The sequence below is a fragment of the Typopeltis vanoorti genome, chromosome 9, assembly GCF_054136105.1.
Source record: "Typopeltis vanoorti isolate ZY-2024b chromosome 9, IOZ_Tvanoo_1.0, whole genome shotgun sequence".
Lineage (NCBI taxonomy): Eukaryota > Metazoa > Arthropoda > Arachnida > Uropygi > Thelyphonidae > Typopeltis > Typopeltis vanoorti.
In genome coordinates this window covers 93595605-93617504 of record NC_143557.1, presented here as the reverse complement: position 1 = coordinate 93617504, position 21900 = coordinate 93595605, and the positions used below count along the sequence as shown (strand labels likewise).

Sequence of the window (21900 nt, the reverse complement as noted above, 5' to 3'; positions counted from 1 at the left end):
ACATAGACCATATATTTACAACGTACTTAAGCTCTTACAAATTGCCTACCGGTTTCGCTAGTGACTGACCAGCTTTATCAAGGCTTGCATAGTACAAAAAAGAGGTAAATGCAAAAAAGGTTTCAAAATACAAAGAACCGTTAGTACCTGTTAGGTAGCTAGGGTGACACGTTCGCGTGACATAACTACTCAACATCATGAACACGCGTTACATGCAAACGCGTAATATGGTTATTTGCGTACTGTAGCTCTGTTGAACTGAGGGAGTTAATTAGATTTTTCCAGGTATCGTTCAGAATGGCCCCTTGATTTCTGTTTAGGTTACTTCCCGTACGTAGTACCACTGCCGCTTCTTTAAATACTCGATGCCTGTAATCCTCGTCTACGTAGGGCATGGAGCTGTTATTCCAGTCTATAGTGTGGTTCGAAGTTGAAAAGTGATGTGCCAATCCTGAGATGATCGTTCTGTTGTGATTAACATCGCCTATATGTTCTTTCTGTCTTATTTCCAGGCTTCTCGAAGTCTGTCCGATGTAGGAAAGACCGCACGTGCATGGGATATTATACACACCTGGATATTTATAAAATGGCACACTGTCTTTAGGGGATCTTAGGACCTGTCTTATGCTATTTGTTGGTTTAAATACAACCCTGATGTTATGTGTCTTTAACAATCTTGCAATTTTTGTTGAAGTTGAACCTATAAAGGGGATGACTGCTGTTGAGATATGCTGGGCGACTGTTCTTTCTTGTTGGTTATCTTTGTATAGAAATTTGTTGATGATGTGTCTAGGATAACCATTTTGTGATAGAGTTGTAGCTATTTGAGACAGTTCTGTTTGAACTTCTTCCTCGTCAGAGATAAATTTTCTAGCTCGATTTCTTAGCATGTGAACAGAAATCAAGGGGCCATTCTGAACGATACCTGGAAAAATCTAATTAACTCCCTCAGTTCAACAGAGCTACAGTACGCAAATAACCATATTACGCGTTTGCATGTAACGCGTGTTCATGATGCTGAGTAGTTATGTCACGCGAACGTGTCACCCTAGCTACCTAACAGGTACTAACGGTTCTTTGTATTTTGAAACCTTTTTTTGCATTTACCTCTTTTTTGTACTATGCAAGCCTTGATAAAGCTGGTCAGTCACTAGCGAAACCGGTAGGCAATTTGTAAGAGCTTAAGTACGTTGTAAATATATGGTCTATGTAACAATAAATCTTTATTTTGTAATACTTTATGACCAAAACATGTATAATTTAAATAGTCTAATGAAACACAAAGTTCGGTGCTTAGAAAAGGAAAAATGCAGAAAGGCCAAGCTATTGAACCACTTAACTTTCCTAAAAAGGTGTAGGGATTTTTCCATCATCCCTAAATTTCTTATAATCAAGGGACATATTAAATCCATACAAGCCAGAAGAATTTACCACAAAGCGTCGTTGGCACTACTTAGAGAAAGAATCCAACACATCAGGTACGAATTGAATATTAGTGATATGAATTGCCGCGAATATTTTGATGACATTTCCAACAGTCTTGATTATACGACCTGGAATTATATAGACCACATGTTAGAACAGAGCTACGAGAAAACTTTCCAGTTCAATAAAGCCAAACAAATCAGTAAATTTAAAGAACTGTACAAGAAAACATACCAGACACACAAGGGCCTCCCAGTTAACAAAGTGATCTTCAACCTGTCGAATCACTGCCTTTCGAAACATGAATCGGAGATTCTAAAAAAAAGGTTTTAACTTTTCTATCACTCCTAATTACATCCCAAAAATGGACTTTATGTGTGGAATTGAAAAAAGTCTCTACCCACTACCACAAGGTGTAGCCAACGACATTAGATTCAAAAGCACTATCATACTAGCAACAGCAAAACAAACACAACTGAATACCACTCCATATGATAGGAAAGCTATTGGGGACTTAAGGAAGAACAAAGAAATAATAATTATGAAAGCAGACAAGGGGAATGCCACCGTTATCCTTAATTCACAAGACTACATGAAGAAGTTAAACGACTTACTATCTGACAGTTCCACGTACAAAACCCTCACCAGAGATCCCACAATGAAGAACCACAATGAGACAAACTTCCTGATCCGTAACATGAATACTTGGCCTGAAGAATTAAAACGGAAACTTAAATCCTCACATCCCATCACTCCTAGACTGTACGGGGCGCCTAAAGTGCATAAAGAAGAAGTGCCACTTCGTCCGATTGTGGATGGCAGGTCATCCCCAATGTACCTATTGGCTAAGCACCTAGCGAATTTACTTAAAGGAAAAATTAGACAAACAGAGTCCTACTTAAAAAATTCTCAACACTTTGTGGACAAACTTAAAAAACATAAAAATTACACAAACAGACATAATGGCCAGCCTAGATGTAGTGTCCTTGTTCACGAATGTACCAGTAGAAGAAGTAATGAACATTATCAAAGATATCTTTCCTGCAAATATCACAAAGATGTTCGAGCATTGCCTACAATCAAATTTTTTCAAAGTTAACAACAAGATATACAAACAATTAGAAGGCCTAGCCATGGGCAGCCCTCTGTCGCCACCATGTGCAGACCTCTTCATGGAGAAATTTGAAGATGAAATATTCACCAGCATTACTCCTAAACCTTCTATATGGTGGAGATATGTGGATGACATCTTCATCATATGGAAAGACAACTTAGAAAGCCTACATCAGTTTGTTAACAAAATCAATGCACTCCACAATAAAATAAAATTTACTCTAGAAGTGGAAAATAACGAACAGTTACACTTCTTGGACTTACTAATAAAAAGACAAGGAAACAGCATTAAACTGTCGATTTACAAAAAACCAACGGACACTGGAAGATATCTACATTACTCTTCTAACCATCATAGGTCACAGAAACACAGCATCATCCACATGCTAAGAAATCGAGCTAGAAAATTTATCTCTGACGAGGAAGAAGTTCAAACAGAACTGTCTCAAATAGCTACAACTCTATCACAAAATGGTTATCCTAGACACATCATCAACAAATTTCTATACAAAGATAACCAACAAGAAAGAACAGTCGCCCAGCATATCTCAACAGCAGTCATCCCCTTTATAGGTTCAACTTCAACAAAAATTGCAAGATTGTTAAAGACACATAACATCAGGGTTGTATTTAAACCAACAAATAGCATAAGACAGGTCCTAAGATCCCCTAAAGACAGTGTGCCATTTTATAAATATCCAGGTGTGTATAATATCCCATGCACGTGCGGTCTTTCCTACATCGGACAGACTTCGAGAAGCCTGGAAATAAGACAGAAAGAACATATAGGCGATGTTAATCACAACAGAACGATCATCTCAGGATTGGCACATCACTTTTCAACTTCGAACCACACTATAGACTGGAATAACAGCTCCATGCCCTACGTAGACGAGGATTACAGGCATCGAGTATTTAAAGAAGCGGCAGTGGTACTACGTACGGGAAGTAACCTAAACAGAAATCAAGGGGCCATTCTGAACGATACCTGGAAAAATCTAATTAACTCCCTCAGTTCAACAGAGCTACAGTACGCAAATAACCATATTACGCGTTTGCATGTAACGCGTGTTCATGATGTTGAGTAGTTATGTCACGCGAACGTGTCACCCTAGCTACCTAACAGGTACTAACGGTTCTTTGTATTTTGAAACCTTTTTTGCATTTACCTCTTTTTTGTACTATGCAAGCCTTGATAAAGCTGGTCAGTCACTAGCGAAACCGGTAGGCAATTTGTAAGAGCTTAACTACGTTGTAAATATATGGTCTATGTAACAATAAATCTTTATTTAGTGTTTATCTATGGTTGAGACCTAGAACTTTTCAGACCACCCTCGTATATGATGTAGGTTGGACATTGTGTTGAGCAATACATAGTCTCTATTTGAGTTGGAAGTCACCACTTAGAATTGAAAGCGGTACAGGAAGATAGTTTGATAAATCAGGTGTGAGACAAGGGTGTATATTATCTTCACTGTTATTCATCTGTAAAGATCACATTATGAAGGAAAGTGGTCCTGATATGAGAATGGGAGATATTCTACTCAGTTCTTTACTTCATGCATGTCCAGAAAGTAAGGTCTGTTCAGAATTTACTGCCAAATAAGATATGGAAGAGGGGTCACATGCATGGTAGCATAAAGTGACTCATTAGCTAGCTGTTGATCATTTTACTTTTGTCACGTTATTGTATGTTGTCTTCTACAAATAATTTATTAGTGTTGTGATAACTTATTAGATGAGTGTGATAAAAAAAAAAAAATCTGCCAGTTGTGCAAGGGTTGTGGTGTGATATGCTTATTGTGAGTGGGAAAACTATAGTGCTGCAGAAATTCACTGATGCCTGTAAGATTTACAGCTTCTAATAAATTTTATATATTAAAATCAGTAGAAAACCGACTATTAAAATATGAAGGAACATTGTAAACATCTGCTGCACATGAATAGGAAATATGCAGAACAAATAAAACATTTCTGCTGTTTAGGTGCAATTTGTAGTGAAGATGGAAATAAACATAATTAGCAAATCTGGCATGGTGGGAAGACAGCTGAATAAATTTATATGGAATAAAAAAGAAAGTCAAAACACTAAATGAACTATATACAAGGCAGTCAATCCTATTTTAACTTATGAGTCTGAGAGCTGGGTTAGAAATCAAAACAATAGATCAGAGATAGCATCAATGACCACATCATATTAACAATGAAGATATTAGGAAATATCTTGCATTGTTAGCAGAGCTAATTTCAAGAACTCGTATGGTCATTTAAACAGAACGTGAGAGGAAAGGTTAACAAAACAAGTATTTGTTGCAAGTGGATTGAGACAGTAAGCCATTTCCTTAGATGACTGAAATATGTGATCTGACAGATAACATATTAATTTTGGAGGAATGTTGTCCATATGAGGTTAGTAATAATATCAATTTTGGATGAAGTACTATCTAACATCCTGTGCATCCCCTTAAGGTATGCCAGGAATTCAATATGATGAGAAAATAAAAGTTTTAAGTTTTGTAGGTCTGCAAACATATGAAAGCCAAGAGAAAAGTTGTTCAAAATGTTACTATTATATGGTATAAATGGGATGTTAAATAGAACATATACAGACATTTAAGTTGTATGTCAGCACTTGAATTAGAAGATGATTTGATATGTAGATCTCCAGTGCATATCATCTCCATATTCATTATCTGTATGGATCACATTATGAAAGAAAAAGGGACATTAAATCTGACATTGAAATTGGTGATATTAAATTTTTAATTGTAGATAGTGTAATATAATTTAATAATAAATTGGTACAGGTGAATTTTAGTATTTGTGACGATGAGAATGAATTTCCAGATATTAGTTGGACTTGTATGGAATTGAAGAGCTTTGTACTTTCTTTTCACTATGTTAGAGTATATCAGGAATTTAGATGATTATAGTATTTTGAAATTGTAAATCTATAGACCAAGTTAAACATTCCAGCTAATTAAGCACACTTTTTAGTTAAAATTAAATATGAAAATAAATAACAGAATAATTGAGCTAATAAAGTAGTGAACTAGTTGAATAAATTTATATGGTATGAGAGAGAGAGAGAAATTAGCCAAAACAAAACTAGCTGTACCCAAGTCAGTGGGTAAAAGTTTAAACTGGTTTAAACTTTTGAATCTGAGAGCTGTTAAAGACAGTGGATATGAAGCTTCTGAAGAAAATTAGCAGAATGAATTGATTATATCAGTCTGTTAGAGCCATTAAAATGAAAATATTAAAAAGGAACTTCCACATCATGTATTCATGTATGTGTGAGCAGAGCTAATCTAAGATGGTATTTCTATTTACAAAAAGGAAGATGAATGGCAGTTAGGAGAGACATCAGAAAAACATAAGATATGGTAATACTGTTAGTATTTTGGATAAGATTGAAAAGAGAGCATTGATCCAATTTGAACATCTATAACTAACTAATAGACTAATTTGGAACATGCTCTTCTATTTTACAGTTAATTGAAATTTCAATATTTATATAAATGTCAAAGTTATTTGATTATCTCTATTTTTTTTTTTTATATAGGCCAGGTTAAAAGATTTATACAGCAAACCTGATATACAGTTTGACTTGGTCAGTTGCCAGTTTAGTTTTCACTATTGCTTTGAAAGCCTTTCTCAGGCCAAGTGTTTAATCCAGAATGCAAGTGAGTGCCTATGTCCTGGAGGATATTTTATTGGTACAACTCCTGACTCATATGATATTATGTAAGTTTGATTCCTTTTAAAATTATCTTGATAGTTCAAAAATATCATAAATATATTTTTTAGAAGCATAAAATTGGATTTCATATGAACAGAAATTAACTATTTTTAATATCATCAATAAGAGCAAAGTAACTTCTCATCATCAAATTCCTGACATTTATCCTCAAGGGGTGTACAGGATATGATAGTACTACATGAAAATTTTACATCATTACTAACTTCTGCCAGATCAATCTGTTATCTGTCAAAGCTACAACATTGTCAGAGCTTATATTTATATATCTATCTTCTAAGGTACTTTTTACTGTATCAATCCACCTATATCTTGGTCTTCCTCTGGGTCTTTTTCCTGCCAACCTGGCAGAGAACACTTCTTTGGCTAATCTTTCCTTGCCCATTCTGTTTAAGTGACCATACCACCTGAGATTAGTTCTGCTGACGCATTCCTGGATGCTGATGATGATGTCAAGTTCTTTCCTAATATCCTCATTTTTAATATGATATTGCTATTGATGCCATCTGTTCATGCCCCTAATCTTTCTCAGGACTCTCATATCTGCAGCCTTTAGTCTTTGGTCAAGTGTTTTACTTCTGACCCAGCTCTCAGATCCATAAGTTAAAATTGGTTTGAACACTGTCTTGTATACAGCTAATTTAGTGTTTTGACTAATTTCTCTCTTATTCCATATACATTTATTCAATTGACTTCCTACCATACTAGCTTTGTTGATTCTGTTATCTATTTCCATATTTAATTTACCATCATCACTAAAAATCGTGCGTAAGTAGCTGAAATGTTTTACTTGTTCTATAGGTTCTCCATTCACAATGCAGCTGATAATATTTTCAGTGATTCTGCTTATTTTCATTATCTTTGTCTTGTTATTGCTGATCTTCATACCATATCTATCACAACAGTTATTCAATTTAGTCAGGGAATCTTGCAGGCTTGTAGCGGATTTATTTAGAAGTATAACATCATCCGCATAAAGCAAGTAGCTGACATTAACATCTCCAATATTGATATCAGGTTTAATACCACTTTTCTTCATAATGTGATCCATATAGATAATGAATAACAGAGGTGATAATGTACATCCTTGTCTGACATCAGATTTAACATTAAAAAACTCCCTGTACTTCCTTCAATTCTAACTGCTGACTTACAACTCAAATAAAGACTAAGTATTGCTTGATATAATGATCCTCTGACAGCATACAACCGTAGCGTTTTGAATAGCTTCTCTCTTGGCACCTTGTCATATGCATTTTCCAGGTCTACAAAACTTAAATACAGATCTTTGTTATATTCCCATGACTTTTCAACTATTTGTCTTAAAGTGAATATCTGATCCTGACAGCCTCTATTTGGCCTGAATCCAGCTTCTTCCTCACCAAGCTTCTCTTCCACAATCCTTCTCAACCGTTTCTCAAGTATACTGGCATAAATCTTACCAGGAACACTCAGTAGGGATATACCTCTGTAATTCTCACAATCAGTTTTATTTCTCTTTATATATATATATATATATATATATATATATATATGGGTACTATGAGAGCTCTACTCCAATCATCTGGAATTCGTCCTTCTGTCCAGGCCCTCTGAACTATGCAGTGTAGCCACTGTAAAACTTTTATACCCTTTTATGGGGGGAGGAGTATTGTTGATGATAGCTGATGAGCTCCAGCCAAGGAGAATAGAAGTTGAATTGCAGGATAGAGAAAAGAGCACATTTGAGGCCATTTGGTGTGAGATTGTGGCTAGCAGAACTAAATATACAATTGGGTGCTGCTATAGACCAGGTGATGGAAAAGATGGTGGTGACAGTATGCACAAGCAAATAGAAGAAATGGGTGGAAGGAGGGTGATTATTATGGGAGATTTCAACTATGGTCGCATTGATTGGAGTGAGGAGAGGACACACGGGAGGAAGTAACTGGATTTTATGTGGTTATTAAGGGATAACTATCTGCGACAGCATGTAATGGAAAATACTAGGGGGTCAGCGAGTGCTTGACCTAGTAATTACATCTGAGGATTTGGCTGTAACAAATATGACCACATTGCCACCAATCGGTGAGAGTGATCATAGGGTCTTAACTTGGGAGGTGGCTAAAGGTGCAGAATTTTCAATTAAGACAGGGTATATGTGGAATTATCGGTTCGGAAAGTATGACAAGCTTAGGAATTTGATTGGTTCAGTGCCATGGCATGTACAACTGCAAGGACTAGAAGTTGATAGTGCATGGGAGGTAGTTAAGATGTGCTTGCATAAAGCAATGGCTGATTGTATACCTAGAATCCGAATAATAAATCAAGTAGGGGTTAAATGGATGAATAACACCATTAAGCTTGAGTTGCAAAAAAAGAAACAACTATGGAGGGAATTTAAGGAGAAGGGTGACCGGCAGGCACATGAACAGTATAAAGCGCTGGCCAGAAGGGTGACGAGTGTGGTAAGAAAAGCAAAAAAGGATTACGAAAGAACATTGGCCATGCAGGCTAAAGAGAATCCTAAACAGTTTTTTAGATATGTAGCAAGTAAAAGGAAAAATGTACATGGCAGATTGATTTTAAAGAATGCCGATGGTAGGGAGGTAACTGAATCAATTGAGATAGTTGAGTTACTGAGTGAGCACTTTGCAAAAGTATATCATCCAGGTGGTGACATTGCAGAAACGAATAAACCAGTAGATTATACGGAAATTGTGGTTAATGAAGTGGAGGTGAGTAGTCTATTGCATAACCTCAATGTCAATACATCTGTGGGATTGGATGGTATACCAGCTCGTGTTGTACGAGAAGCAGCTAAAGAATTGTCAGTACCCTTGACCATTTTGTTTAATTTGAGTCTCGAGTCTGGGTTAGTCCCGAGCAGGTGGAAAGAGGGGAAAATAGTTCCACTGCATAAAGGTGGTTCCAAGACTGCTGTTGTAAATTACCGACCGATTAGCATATCAGGAATCATTGTCAAGGTCTTAGAGAAAATAGTCAAGAGGAAAATACAAGATTGGATAGAAGAAAATGGGATACTGTATCGGGGACAGCATGGTTTTGTGAAGGGTAGGTCATGCCTCAGTAACTTGCTCACGTATTATAACACAGTGACGGCTGAACTGGATAAGGGTAATGGGTTTACGGTGATTCTACTGGACCTTGCCAAGGCCTTTGACAGGATTCCACATGGAATTCTAATCAGTAAATTGCAGCATATGGGAATGGACATAGGGTTGGTGAGATGGATAGGAGGGTGGTTAACGGAGAGATATCAGAGAGTGGTTTACTCGGGAGTAAAGTCCACAAGACGGCCTGTGACTAGTGGTGTGCCACAAGGATCTGTTCTTGGACCACTGCTGTTTAATTTGTTCATAAATGATATAGGAAATGATCTGAGAGGAACAGTTCATTTGTTTGCGGATGATGCGAAGTTGGGTAGGGCAATAGTGAATGCAGATGACGTCAAAATTTTGTAGGATGATTTGGATAGATTGGAGGTCTGGGCTAAGGAGAATGGATGTCAGTTTAATGTGGCAAAATGTAAGGTTATGCATTTTGGGATGAAAAGATTGGCGGCAGTTTACTGCATTGGTGGAACCGTGCTCCAGGAAATTGATGAGGCACGAGATTTAGGAGTGTTGGTAGATAAGGAATTGAAATTTAGGGGACACATTGCAAAAGTGACCAAAACAGCTCATCAGATCACTTGGTTGCTGAAGAATACGTTGACAAGCAGGTTATTGTTCCTCTGTATCGAGCCTTGATAAGACCCCATCTAGACTACTGTGCTCAGATTTGGTCACCTAGGTTTCTTCTTGATGGGGAGGAGGTGGAGAGGATCCAGAGGCGAGTGACCAAGATGATAGCAGGTCTGTGGAATGAACCGTATGAGAACAGGTTGAGGATTTGTGTGTTGCAAAAATTGGTTGATAGGCGGAGAAGGGGAGATATGATTGAGACATTCAAATTACTGAAGGGTTTCTATAAAATTAATTCAGAAGATATTTTTGAGAACAGGGCTGGTTGTGGGAGGACTAGGGGACATCCATGGAAACTGGGCAAAAGTGTGGTTAGTAAAGGTGTTAGAGCTGGGTTCTTTACTTTTAGAGTAGTGAATGAGTGGAATGCGCTCCCTGAGTCTGTGGTGGATGCCATGACAGTGAATGAGTTTAAGGCGAGGTATGATAGATACTGTATGAATGTCAAATAGTTGTGATGAATATGATTTGGGGCCTCCCTCGATGAGTCTAATGACTCCCTGGAGTTGCCCGTAATAATAGTAATAGTAATACCTCCATACTTGAGCATTTCTGGTCTGATATCATCTATTCCAGCTGCCTTTTCACATTTCAGATATTTGATGGCTTTTTCTACTTCAAGCATGGATATGTATTCCTGATTGCATGCTTGGTCAGTGTTTTTTTATCACTGTGCTGTCATCTGCTAGTTTCATTTAGCAATTTTTCAAAGTAATTACTCCATACTTCAAAGATATCTTTTTCTCCAGCTTTCATATCACCTTTGTCATCTCTAATTCCTTTTACAGCGCTCTTTCCTCCATTTCTGAGCTTGTTCAACAACCTCCAGAATATCTTGCCACCTTGATTTTTATTTTCTATGTTCTTACCAACGTCTTCTCATGACTTTTGTTTAGCTAGTTTTACAGACTGTTTAGCTTTCTTACATTTGTCTCTGTATTCCCTAAGAGCACAAGCTGACTTATTTGCCAGGAACTTTTGATATGCTTTCTTCTTTTCCTTCACTGCATGTTTAACTTCCTGTGTCCACCATGGAGTTCTGATTTTTCTCTCCTTGCAGACAATCTCACACATGCATCTCTGGCTGAATCAATCAAGGTTTTCTTCAAGGCTTGCCACTGAATCTCCAAGGTTTGGTTCCTGTTCTCAAACTCTTTCATTTTTTCTTCAATAATCTTTGTATATTTCAGTCTACAGTTCACATCTGAGAGCTGCTCAACTTTTATTTGCTTTAAAACTTTCTTACGTTATTTTTTTCAATATGAAATTCAGTTTTATCTTGCTCAAGACTAAATAGTGATCGCTTCCAATTTCAAATCCTCTGTACACTCTGGTGTCCTGCACCTGGGAGAAAACATCACTATCAACAATAACATAGTCAATGAGACTTTTCTTATTCCTTGCCTCTTCTTGCCATGTGAATTTGTGCACATTTTTATGTTGGAACATGGTGTTAATAATAACCAGTCCATGTCTTGAGCAGAAATCCAACAGGTATTTGCTATTATTATTAGCTTTGTTCTTTTCTGCAGATTTTCCCAAAATATTTTTGTATGGCTGACAGTTATTTCCTGCTCTGCTATTTAGATCCCCAACTTTTCCTTTTTCATTGTGTCAGTTGCTTTTTCTAAAGCATCAAAAAATCCCTCCACTTCTACCTTAGTAGAACCTTCTGTTGGACCATAGGCACAAATAAGTGTCATTGTCATGTTCCCCATTCTCATATTTGCCCACATCACTCTACTTGAAATTGCCTGCCATTCAAGAAGATTAGCCTCGTATTTAGTATTGAATACTACTATGGCTACTCCTCCTTTTCCTTGATTGTTATTGCCTGAATATAATATTTTGTATTTATTGCTCAGGAAGATCTCACCAGTTTTTGCCTTTTTTGTTTCAGTCACCCCTATTATGTCAATCTGGTACTTATCCAATTCCTCAGTTAGCTCCATTTCTTTGCTATTTAGGCTTATGTTGATAGTATCAATCTTCAATTCTGGTGATATTGAGTTGGGGGTGGATTTTAGGATTTGTTCCAGTACCTAACTTTTCACTGTTTGCCCTGGTTCCCTGGCAAAAACAATGGGGGGGGGGGGCTTGTTTAATTGGGCGATGCCTCAGCCGGCATGAAATTCTATTTGTACCATAATTTAATATTGGTTTAGGCCAATAAGAATGCAGTTTAGTTGGCTAAATCCCAAATTATCAGTCCATCCTCGTTTGTTCAGTATCCAGGTAGATACCTAACAGGGTGCGCCATGAGAAGGTTAGGATTGGACATTTGTCAGAAGCTCTGGTCAGTTCTCCACATTCCTTTAAAAGCAACATGGCGGTCTCCTCTCAGTCATACAGCTTTGACTTTTAAGCACCCTCAAACCAGACTATGAAGTTAAAAAAGAAGTCCTGGAATAGTATTGGGTGAAGAACTTAAACAATCAACAAATCGCCTAACTGAAAACTATAGCAATAGCTAAAATAAGATACAATTTCTACACGGCATACAGATGGTGGGGTACTGATGATGATAACAAATAAATTATAACCAACAAAAGTAAGAGTCAGATGGGCAGATTGCCGTTCTTTTGAGTCAATATGCTATGAGATTGAGGCCAATAGGTGCCAGGGATGATGTGGAAGATAAGCATCAGCAGATTAGTACAATGAGTGCAAGTCAAGTAATTATAATGGGGATTTTAACTTTGGAAGCATAGATTGAAATGAGGAAAGATCACATGCCAGGAAGGAAAGGGACTCCATACCCTTACTGAGAGAGAGAGAGATAATTACTTGAAGCAGAACTTGATGAAGGAAACTCAGAGTATGAGACTGTTGAATCTTGTTATACGATCAGAAGATTACAATAATCTTGGTGACTCAGGTGTTTTAACTTAGGTGATTTAACATAAATATATCTAAGAACAGCAGAATACTATTAGTTTTTAACATGAGTATGCTGGCTTAATCTTCTTATTTTTTTGGGGGGGGGTAAATGTAAACCTGCTGTGAAGGGCTCGAAAGTGCAAAAACAACATAAAGAACCACATGGGCAAATGGAGTATGAGATTGCTGTTTCTTCAACCTGTCTGAATAGTTTTTAATGAACAGGTAAAATAACCTATATTAATTGAAAATTCAAATAATTCACATCTGGAGGAAAATCTTTCTTCAGTAATTCCAAGTATCAGTCAAAGGAATAAAAGATAACATTAGACAAGTTGTATTTAAATCTTCTAAATATAAGAACAAAATATATCTTTAAAAAATTAAAAGGACTATGGATAACTTTTTAACTAGTTTATAACTGTGCATTGCCCATGGAATTGACTACCAGTGGAACATATGTTCCATTAGCAGTCATTTCCAAAGGCAAGTAATTGAAGTGGAACATTTTGCATAGTTTAGAGAAGGTCTTAGAGCCATAAAACAGATTTTCCACCTAGCACATCTTACCTGCACTCTTTCAACCTATGTAGGTTGAAAGAGTGCAGGTACATTAAATACAAGGGCTTTCATGTGGTGTTATTTTCTTCTGACATTTTAATTAATCTGAGAACAACCCTTTTCACAAATATTGTTGGCTGATAACTTGAAATTACCAAAGAGAGATTTTCCTCCAGACATCATTCAGTTACCTGACTTTGCAATTAATTCAGTTTATTTCACATGAAAAAACACACCAACTGTGGGGCTCAATTTTACCCACTCTTATCAATTATTAAATGGAACATGTTAAGCAATTCAACTTCCTGACCTTCCACAAGTGGATACCCCCCCCCCCCCAAAAAAAAAAAAAAAAAAAAAAAAAAAAAAAAAAAAAAAAAACATCCAGTTTGGAACTCTTCATTAGCACAATCCAGTTTACTCTGTAGTAACTGGAAATTCTCACTCATTTTATGATGGCAGAACATATTAAAGCACTTTTCTATCTACTAGCAGTAGCTCTCAACTTCTAGAAAAGATTAATAGACAATTATGACCTTTGTTCTCAATCTTCACAAGAACATATCCATAGGATTTCCATTCCCATATGTTAAAGATTGATCAAAACTATTATTCATAGTGCCTACCTTCTTTAATTTGCAAATCACCTTCTGGTTCACATCCTGCCTCTTCTAAAGATCAACTTCATCCATTATTCCATAATGGAGTCTATCATGTTCTTACACATGATGTTATGGCAGTCTATATCGTATCAGAAGATGTACAGATCAGGTATTGCACATCATTTTTTTTTTTTCTCCAATTGGACACATAGTATACTGGAACAAAACTGAAGTTCTTACACAACATGATAGACTCCCTTATGGAATAATGGACCAAGTTGATCTTTAGAAGAGGCAAACAGGATGTGAACCAGAAGGTGATTTGCAGATTAAAGAAAGTAGGCACTATGAATTGTTGAATGTATGAATCAACACTCTACCATTTTGTATGAGCTTATTCACTCCAGCAAAATGGTAGGGACCACAAGAACAGTTTGTTATGGGTATAGTTTGAAATGGATGTTTTCAACCAGGACCTATTGATAGTTTTTTATAGTGAGCAAGTTGGTTATAAGTGCTGCTACAGTGAAAGTCAACTGTGCCAGCTTTCCTTTTAAATTCTAATGGCAATGTTGACCAAGCCCTCTTCTTGCAAAGAGTTTGGTGAGCATTTACAACATGCCCAATATATTCCAGTAGTTTATAAATTAGTTATAACCTTCTTAGAACAAAAATCTTAATTTTGATTTTGATATAATAAATTTAAACTAAATTTATTATAGTCTGACCAAGTGAAAAATAAACTTTCAACAGGGATGGTTTGTCTGCTCTGGGGGGTGAAAAAAACCCCTACCTCCATATGAGACCAGCTAACTCGCCTTTCATCGAAAGAGACCAGGTAAAGGTTACTCATGTCAGGCACGGGAACCGAACCCAAGTCTTACCAACCAGAGAGCTTCGTTTATACTGACTGAGCTATGGAGGCTAAAGAGCCAGTGAAGGAAAAGCATATCAAAAGTTGTGACAAATAAGTCAACTTATGCTCTTAGAGAATGCAGAAAATGTAAGAAAGCTTACATAAGTCAACTAAATAAATTTATATGGAATAAGAGAGAAATTAGTCAAAACACTAAATTAGCTATATACAAGACAGTGTTCAAACCAATTTTTACTTATGGATCTGAGAGCTAGGTTAGAAATAAAACACTTGACCAAAGACTAGAGACCATAGATATGAGAGTCCTGAGAAAGATTAGGTGCATGAATAGTATCATATTAAAAATGAGGATATTAGGAAATAACTCGACATTGTTAGCATTCAGGAATGTGTTAGCAGAGCTAATCTCAGGTGGTATGGTCACAGAATGGGAGAGGAGAGATTAGCAAAACAAGTGTTCTCTGCCAGGTTGGCAGGAAACAGACCCAGAGGAAGACCAAGATATAGGGTGGATTGATACAGTAAAAAGTGCTTAGAAGACAGAAATATAAGATCTGATAATGTTGGAGTTTTGACAGATAACAAAGAAAGATATACCTCCAATCTTTCTGATATCCCTTTGTTTACTGATAAGTTTTTTTCAACCTACTTGGGATTACAGGTGTATGCAATTATTCATTGTGCCTTATCTCCTCTAGTTTTTAATGTCTGGTTTACATATTTTTTTCATCCAGTTTTTCTATTATTCTTTTTTGCTTTATTTCTTTCTTTTGTTAAATTAAGTATCTCATTCATAATCCATTGCTTCTGTGGTTGTAATCTTATATATCCTAATACTTCATCTCAGTTTTTACCACACTTTCAGTACCTGTGTATCTCTTAAAATATTAGTGACACCGATATACTTTCTCTCAAGTAAAAGCAATTTGGGAGAAGTTGTAATAAAGCCTGGTTGGTCAAGTGGTTAGCATATTCGCTCTCCAACTGACAGGTTTCAGGTTTGAATTCTGCTGTGGGCATGGATGTAATTGTCTTTAGGTAGGATTTCATTGCCTGGCATGAGACCACTTTGCCACGTATTGAAGGGGCCTGGAAAAGGTTCCAGGTTTGGTCTCTAGTGCAGGGCTTTCATTAAAAAAAAAAAAAAAAGATCCATAGCATGAATATACTATTTTACGAAATAACATTTTGTGGATGGGAGCTACATAAAATAAAACTAAATTCTTTAGCATTTGTGTTATAATAAATTACAAACATGACATTTTTTTTTAATTATTAAATACATTTTTAGTTATAGGAATCCAATTAAAATATAGTAGAAACGAAAATTATGAAATTTAGAGGTGAATTCTGACCACCTGGTTGAAACATGATCATGCTATCAACCAGGTGCGGCCCTAAAGGAGGTGAATCAATACATGCCAAGAGGCATATTGTTTAAAATTTCCTTTAAATCTTTGTTGAAAAATTATTATTGAATATACCTGCACTTATCTGTGACAGTATAGCAACAACAACAAAATAGTGCCTCAACCCCATAAAGCTCTTTTGTATCCACAGGGGTGTGCTTATCACACTTTAAGGAACACTGCTTTATTTGATCAAAGCTAGAACACCAAAAAACTAACTTTGAAATTACCATACCACCTTCATTTGTTCAGTATTGATGGATACCTAATAATGGGGCACACTTTGAGAAGGCAAGGATTGGACATTTAGTCAAAACTCCTAGTTGGTTTTTTGTATTCCTTAGAAGATTATGAATAGGTATCTGTGTGGAATTCTCCTCAATATCTAGCTTTGATCCTTAAGTGATTTCCCAAATTTTTGATAGAAAGCTATTAATGTTATAATTAAACTTAATTACATAGTACCATCATAGCAGTCTAGACACCTCTTGCAATTACATACCAAGAAATGAGTTAAAATTGTGTAAGTGTAAATAACATTTTGTATTAATGTAAATAATATTTAAAAAGTTTAGACAAATAATTGTATGAAACTCGTTCTCTAAATTAGGAGGAGGCTACAAGAATCTCCTGGACTTTCGTTTGGCAGTGATGTATATTCTGTAACTTTCCAGTCTAAAGAAAAGCTTCCCCTTTTTGGTGCTCAGTATGATTTCCATTTAGAAGGGGTTGTAAATTGTCCTGAATTTTTAGTTTATTTTCCAGTTGTCGAAGAGTAAGTATTCTAATTTTCCTTTACATTTAGAAATAGTTTTTATAATACTTTTACATTCCTTATCATAAAATATATTGAAAACCACAATGTATTCACTTTGTGTTCTCGATGTTTAATAATTGATATTAAGTAAACTTTGAACATTTATTGTTGTTGCATTATAAAAGGTTACAATGCTATAGAAAAATACTCTAGTGTTTGTGATAAGCTTAAATACAAACTTCATGTAGCATCATATAATATTACATCTGACTGTTCAAAATAAAAATCATGTAGATCACAAGGAGGTAGACAAGAATTAAGAGAATATTAACAGGAATTATGGTTCCTTCTCTAATCTCATGTCTAAAAATTTGGACAGGCATGTAACCAACATAATTTTATATTTTGTATTAGAATCTCATATACACTAGTTATGGACTCCATTCCTCTAATACATTAGCACTGTTAATAGGCTAAAGTGAGAAGAAGTTATTAACATTAAATGGTCATAGGTTATGTATATGATGCTGAGAAAAACTGATATAATTCTGCATAGGCTGGACCCTTTAGCTTACTTTTGTTCTGGTTGAAAGAAGTATAATTTGAATGGTTCTATTTCATTACAGTCTTACAGTCATCTCTCGCTTTAGTACACTGCTATATAGTTTGTTATAGTGAGCAAGTTTGCTATATAGCAAACTTGCTCACTATAACAAACTACTATACAAAATCCTGATTAAAGTTCTACAATTACAATGCCAAGTTTAAAAAAATTAAAAAAAATCACTATTGCAAACTATTCTCTCATTCCTGTAGTTAGTCACCCATGAGTTTGCTATAGTCTCAGTTAACTTATATATATATATAAGTATATTGATTCCATACATGAGCGGTTGAAAGACCTATAAGCACGTCAATGCCATGTCTGGAATGCGGGTGAGAAGTCAGAAGTTATTTACTTGTGAAGAGTTGTAGTTGATTGGAAATACTTCTTGCAGTAGGCCTTTTTTAGAGGATGGAGGGAAGATGGAATAAAAGAGGAAGGAGAAAAGCAGATTTGGTGTGTTTGCAGTGCACAGTAAAGGGGTGCTGGGCAGCTGCTGTTCTTGTATTAACAGGTGCAACAGAAAGTGGAGAAATGATGGTAGCCAGTTCAACGGAGCAGTGACTATTGAAGTACCTATAGAATAGACGGCTGAAACATTTCATTCATGAGATAGATATTAAACTGAATCTGTAAGAGAAAGATTGTCTATGATCCAAATTGCTTCCCTCTGGATAGCATGAAGAATTTTTAGTGAAGTTTTGGGTTCTCCACCTGAAACACATGAGCAGTATTCTAGGCCTGGGCAAATTTGGGATTTGTATATTGTTAAGAATTGGTTGGGTGTAAAATTGTCACTTGAACAAAAGAGAATGCCTGATTTCTTGGATGCTAAGGAAGCTATTGGTGTGATGTGTTGGTGCCAGGAGAGACTTGAGGCAAATATTAGTCCAAACTTAGTCAAAAATTAGTCCAAGAGAGAGAGAGAGAGAGATCTGATCTTGTCTGGTATTTATGTATTACTGAGGAGAGTAATGTGAACTTCCCATGCAAAAGAAATTTGCATGGGAAGAGGCAAAACTGATTTGGTAGCAAAGCACATGGCCAGATTCCTCTCCCCATTGAAGAATAGTACATAAATCAGTGTTTAAGGCACTAGTTGTAGATGATCTTGATTCTTGGGATGTGAGATTACGGTGTGATTTGCCCAATGAGTAGGATGAATGGAGAGTACTATTGTCTGCAAAGCTGTGGATAAGATTAGTGATGATCAAAAGCCGGTTATGTACATGAGAAACGAGAGTAGGTGATATGACAGAGTCCTGAGATATTCTGAGCTTCACTATTGGTAGTGAAGCTCAGAGAGGCAGCCATCAACCATGACATGCAATGAATGACCAGAGAGGAAGCTAACAACCCAATTACAGAAGGTGATAGGTAGACCAAAAAAATGGCAGCTTGTATAGCAGGCCTTGATTCCAGACATGATCAAAAGCTCTGGAAATGTAAAGAGCAACAGTACAAGTTTTGTCAACCTTTCCATTGCACATGTTCAGTGGTAGGTGAAGTTAACTGGGCAAATTTGGGATTTGTATGTTGTTAAGAATTGGTTGGGTGTAAAATTGTCACTTGAACAAAAGAGAATGCCTAATTTCTTGGATGCCAAGGAAGCTATTGGTGTGATGTGTTGGATCCATTCTGGTGGTTGTGGATTAATTGGCTGGCATCTAAGTAAGTAGTGGAGGAGATGAATATTAATGACTCTCCGTTATTTTGGAGAAGGCAGAGGTGATGGGTGATGGCAGTTGGTCGATAGTTTGATGGTAGACTTCTATCTTCCTATTTTGGAATAGGCTGCATATGAGATTACTTCTGCATGTTGGGATAAGTACCAGCTATATAAGATTGTAGAGATGATATAGGACAGGTGTTAGCTCTGGAGTACAATGTTTGAGAACCAGTAGAGAGATGCCATCATGACCAGGAGACTTTTTAGTGTCTAAATTATTTAGTAATTTTCTGACGTCTTTTTGTCGAAAAATTACAGGAGGCATACAGTGCTTGGATTCTGGTATGGTAGGTGGCATTTGCAGTAGTTTGAGGAAAAGAGTTATGCTAGATCAGCTTTATCTTTGGGTGAAGTAACAGGAGTGGAAGTGCAGGTGAACAGAAGTTGTCCAACAGCCCTAGCAAGGATCAGAAGACATGGTTTCCATATGGACAGGAGGTAAGTTGTCTGTTGGTGACAGCTTTGCATTTGTTGCATGCTTTGGTATGAGCAAAACATAAAGCCTAGATGCAAACCATCTGCAGTAAGCTGAATTTTTTTCAACTACTCTGATACACTTTCTGACTGTATTACTCACAGAAAAAAAAGAAAATAGATAACTGATTTTCTTCCAATTATTGCATTGATGAGTTTGGTAAATATTCGGCTACCATTACAAATACACAATATTTAGTGCTGCCTTTGATTTCCCCCCCCCCCCCCATAAAATCAGAAGAATCTTGTCACTGGATACACCCAAAAAAGAGCTTGCGGTACTGATGGCATTTATTGATTGTTCTCTAAATGTATGCACTCCTGAGTTGACTCTTGTCCTGTGTCCTTCTCTCCCCCCCCCCTTTTTTTTTTTTTTTTTTTTTTTTTTTTTTTTTTTTTTTTTTTTTTTTTTTTTTTTTTTAATCTCAGGTATTTATTTTGCAGTTTAGGATTTAGCCCATAGGGCCAGCTAATAGTAAAAAAAAAAAAAAAACATGTTTTGCAAAATTTTGAGGAAAAACATAATAATAATGCTAGAAGCTTAGCAAATTTCTCCTTTTTGATAGATTTGTTATTTCTAACCAGCATATAAATATGTCATGACTTTCCTTGGAGAGAATACATGAGCACACACCTACACTCAAAAAAAAGAAAAAAATGTCTTCTTTATTATTTATTGTAGAGGTCTCTTAATTGGTGTTCAAAATAAAATGTGCAGGGAATGCATAATTTATATCATACAGATGCCTTCGTGGAGTCTGAAGAGTCATCCTGGGAGGCTCGCATTCCATTATTTGCTTAGCTCTTACTTGTCATACCTCTCCTTAATTCATTCATCACACTCTTTCACATCACATCCTTATCTAACTTCCAGTAGTGATTACAGTGATTCAACTTCAAGGGAGCAACTTCCCTTGCTCTTTCCTGTCCGGTCATGTACAGAAAAATTTCTTCAGCATCTTCTCTATAAAATATTGTTTCTGTTATAGCCAATCTTCTCTGCTAAACCCTAATCCCTAGATCACCATTTCTGTCACTTGTTCTGGATGCTCTCAGCCCCTTTGGAATACGAAGGGATCATCTGGGACTAAACAACTTTCTTCTGGAAGATAATAAAATAAATGTTTAAGAAAGGTTTTTTTTTTAAAGTCATAAAGTCCTATGAGAGGCACCCTCTATGGGTGCTGTTAGGTGGGAGGCCAAAGAATTAGTTTCCCAAATCTTAGGAAGTTTAACAGAACCATATTTATTTAGGATTGTTTTTTTTAAATCTGATTCTAAAAAGAGTCTTTCAAGTTTGTATTTGCTGTGATGAAGCATGGTATTTTTTAACATCTGATCCCTGTGCATTGTATCCAAGGCATGGTTAGCTAGACTTGACTGACTATAGTTATGACAGAGAATGTATTTCTTGTGTTCATCAAAATAGATATAGTATATCTCCCAGTTTGGAACCTTTTAAACACTTGGAACAGAGGGAGTGAAGAGGATCCTTAGAAGATTGGAGAAGTTGAGGCCAGCTTCAAATGAGATTTGAAAGCAGTGCAGAGATTGTTTCTTTAAAATTCTAGCTGTTTTTTTCTGAGGTGTCTCAGTTATTGTTCCCTATATCTGAGACACCTTAGAAAAAAAAAACTAGAATTTTCTCTCAACATTACTATAGTCTGTTTGTATGAGAGAGATGTGAGGAGGAACAGCTAATAAATGAGGTAGCTGTTTTGCTTTCAACTGGAGAGGGGGGGGTATTGTGCAATTTAAATTGGGAGGTGGCTAGTCATGTGAAAACTTTCAATAAAAAAGGATGTATGTGAACTTTAGGTAAGTGTTATGATAGACTGAGAAAGCATCTTCAAGCCTTGTGGTGCCTTGACATGAAAAAATTGCATGATAAGAGAATCCACATTGCATGGGATGTGTCAAAGAATGTCTGAAAGAAGCTACAGTATAGCCAACCGCATTCTTA

The 21900-nt window shown here is 36.3% G+C and overlaps 1 protein-coding gene across 2 annotated transcripts in view; it reads left to right on the top strand.

The window, feature by feature from the left end:
• Window positions 1–21900, top strand: part of Rnmt (RNA guanine-7 methyltransferase) — a 130156-nt gene that overhangs the window by 69875 nt on the left and 38381 nt on the right. For both annotated transcript variants that reach the window (XM_090397359.1, XM_090397358.1), the window contains 2 exons: window positions 6104–6285; window positions 16984–17148. In XM_090397359.1, coding sequence (XP_090253485.1) covers window positions 6104–6285; window positions 16984–17148 — 347 coding nt within the window. The remainder of the gene's footprint in view (window positions 1–6103; window positions 6286–16983; window positions 17149–21900) is intronic.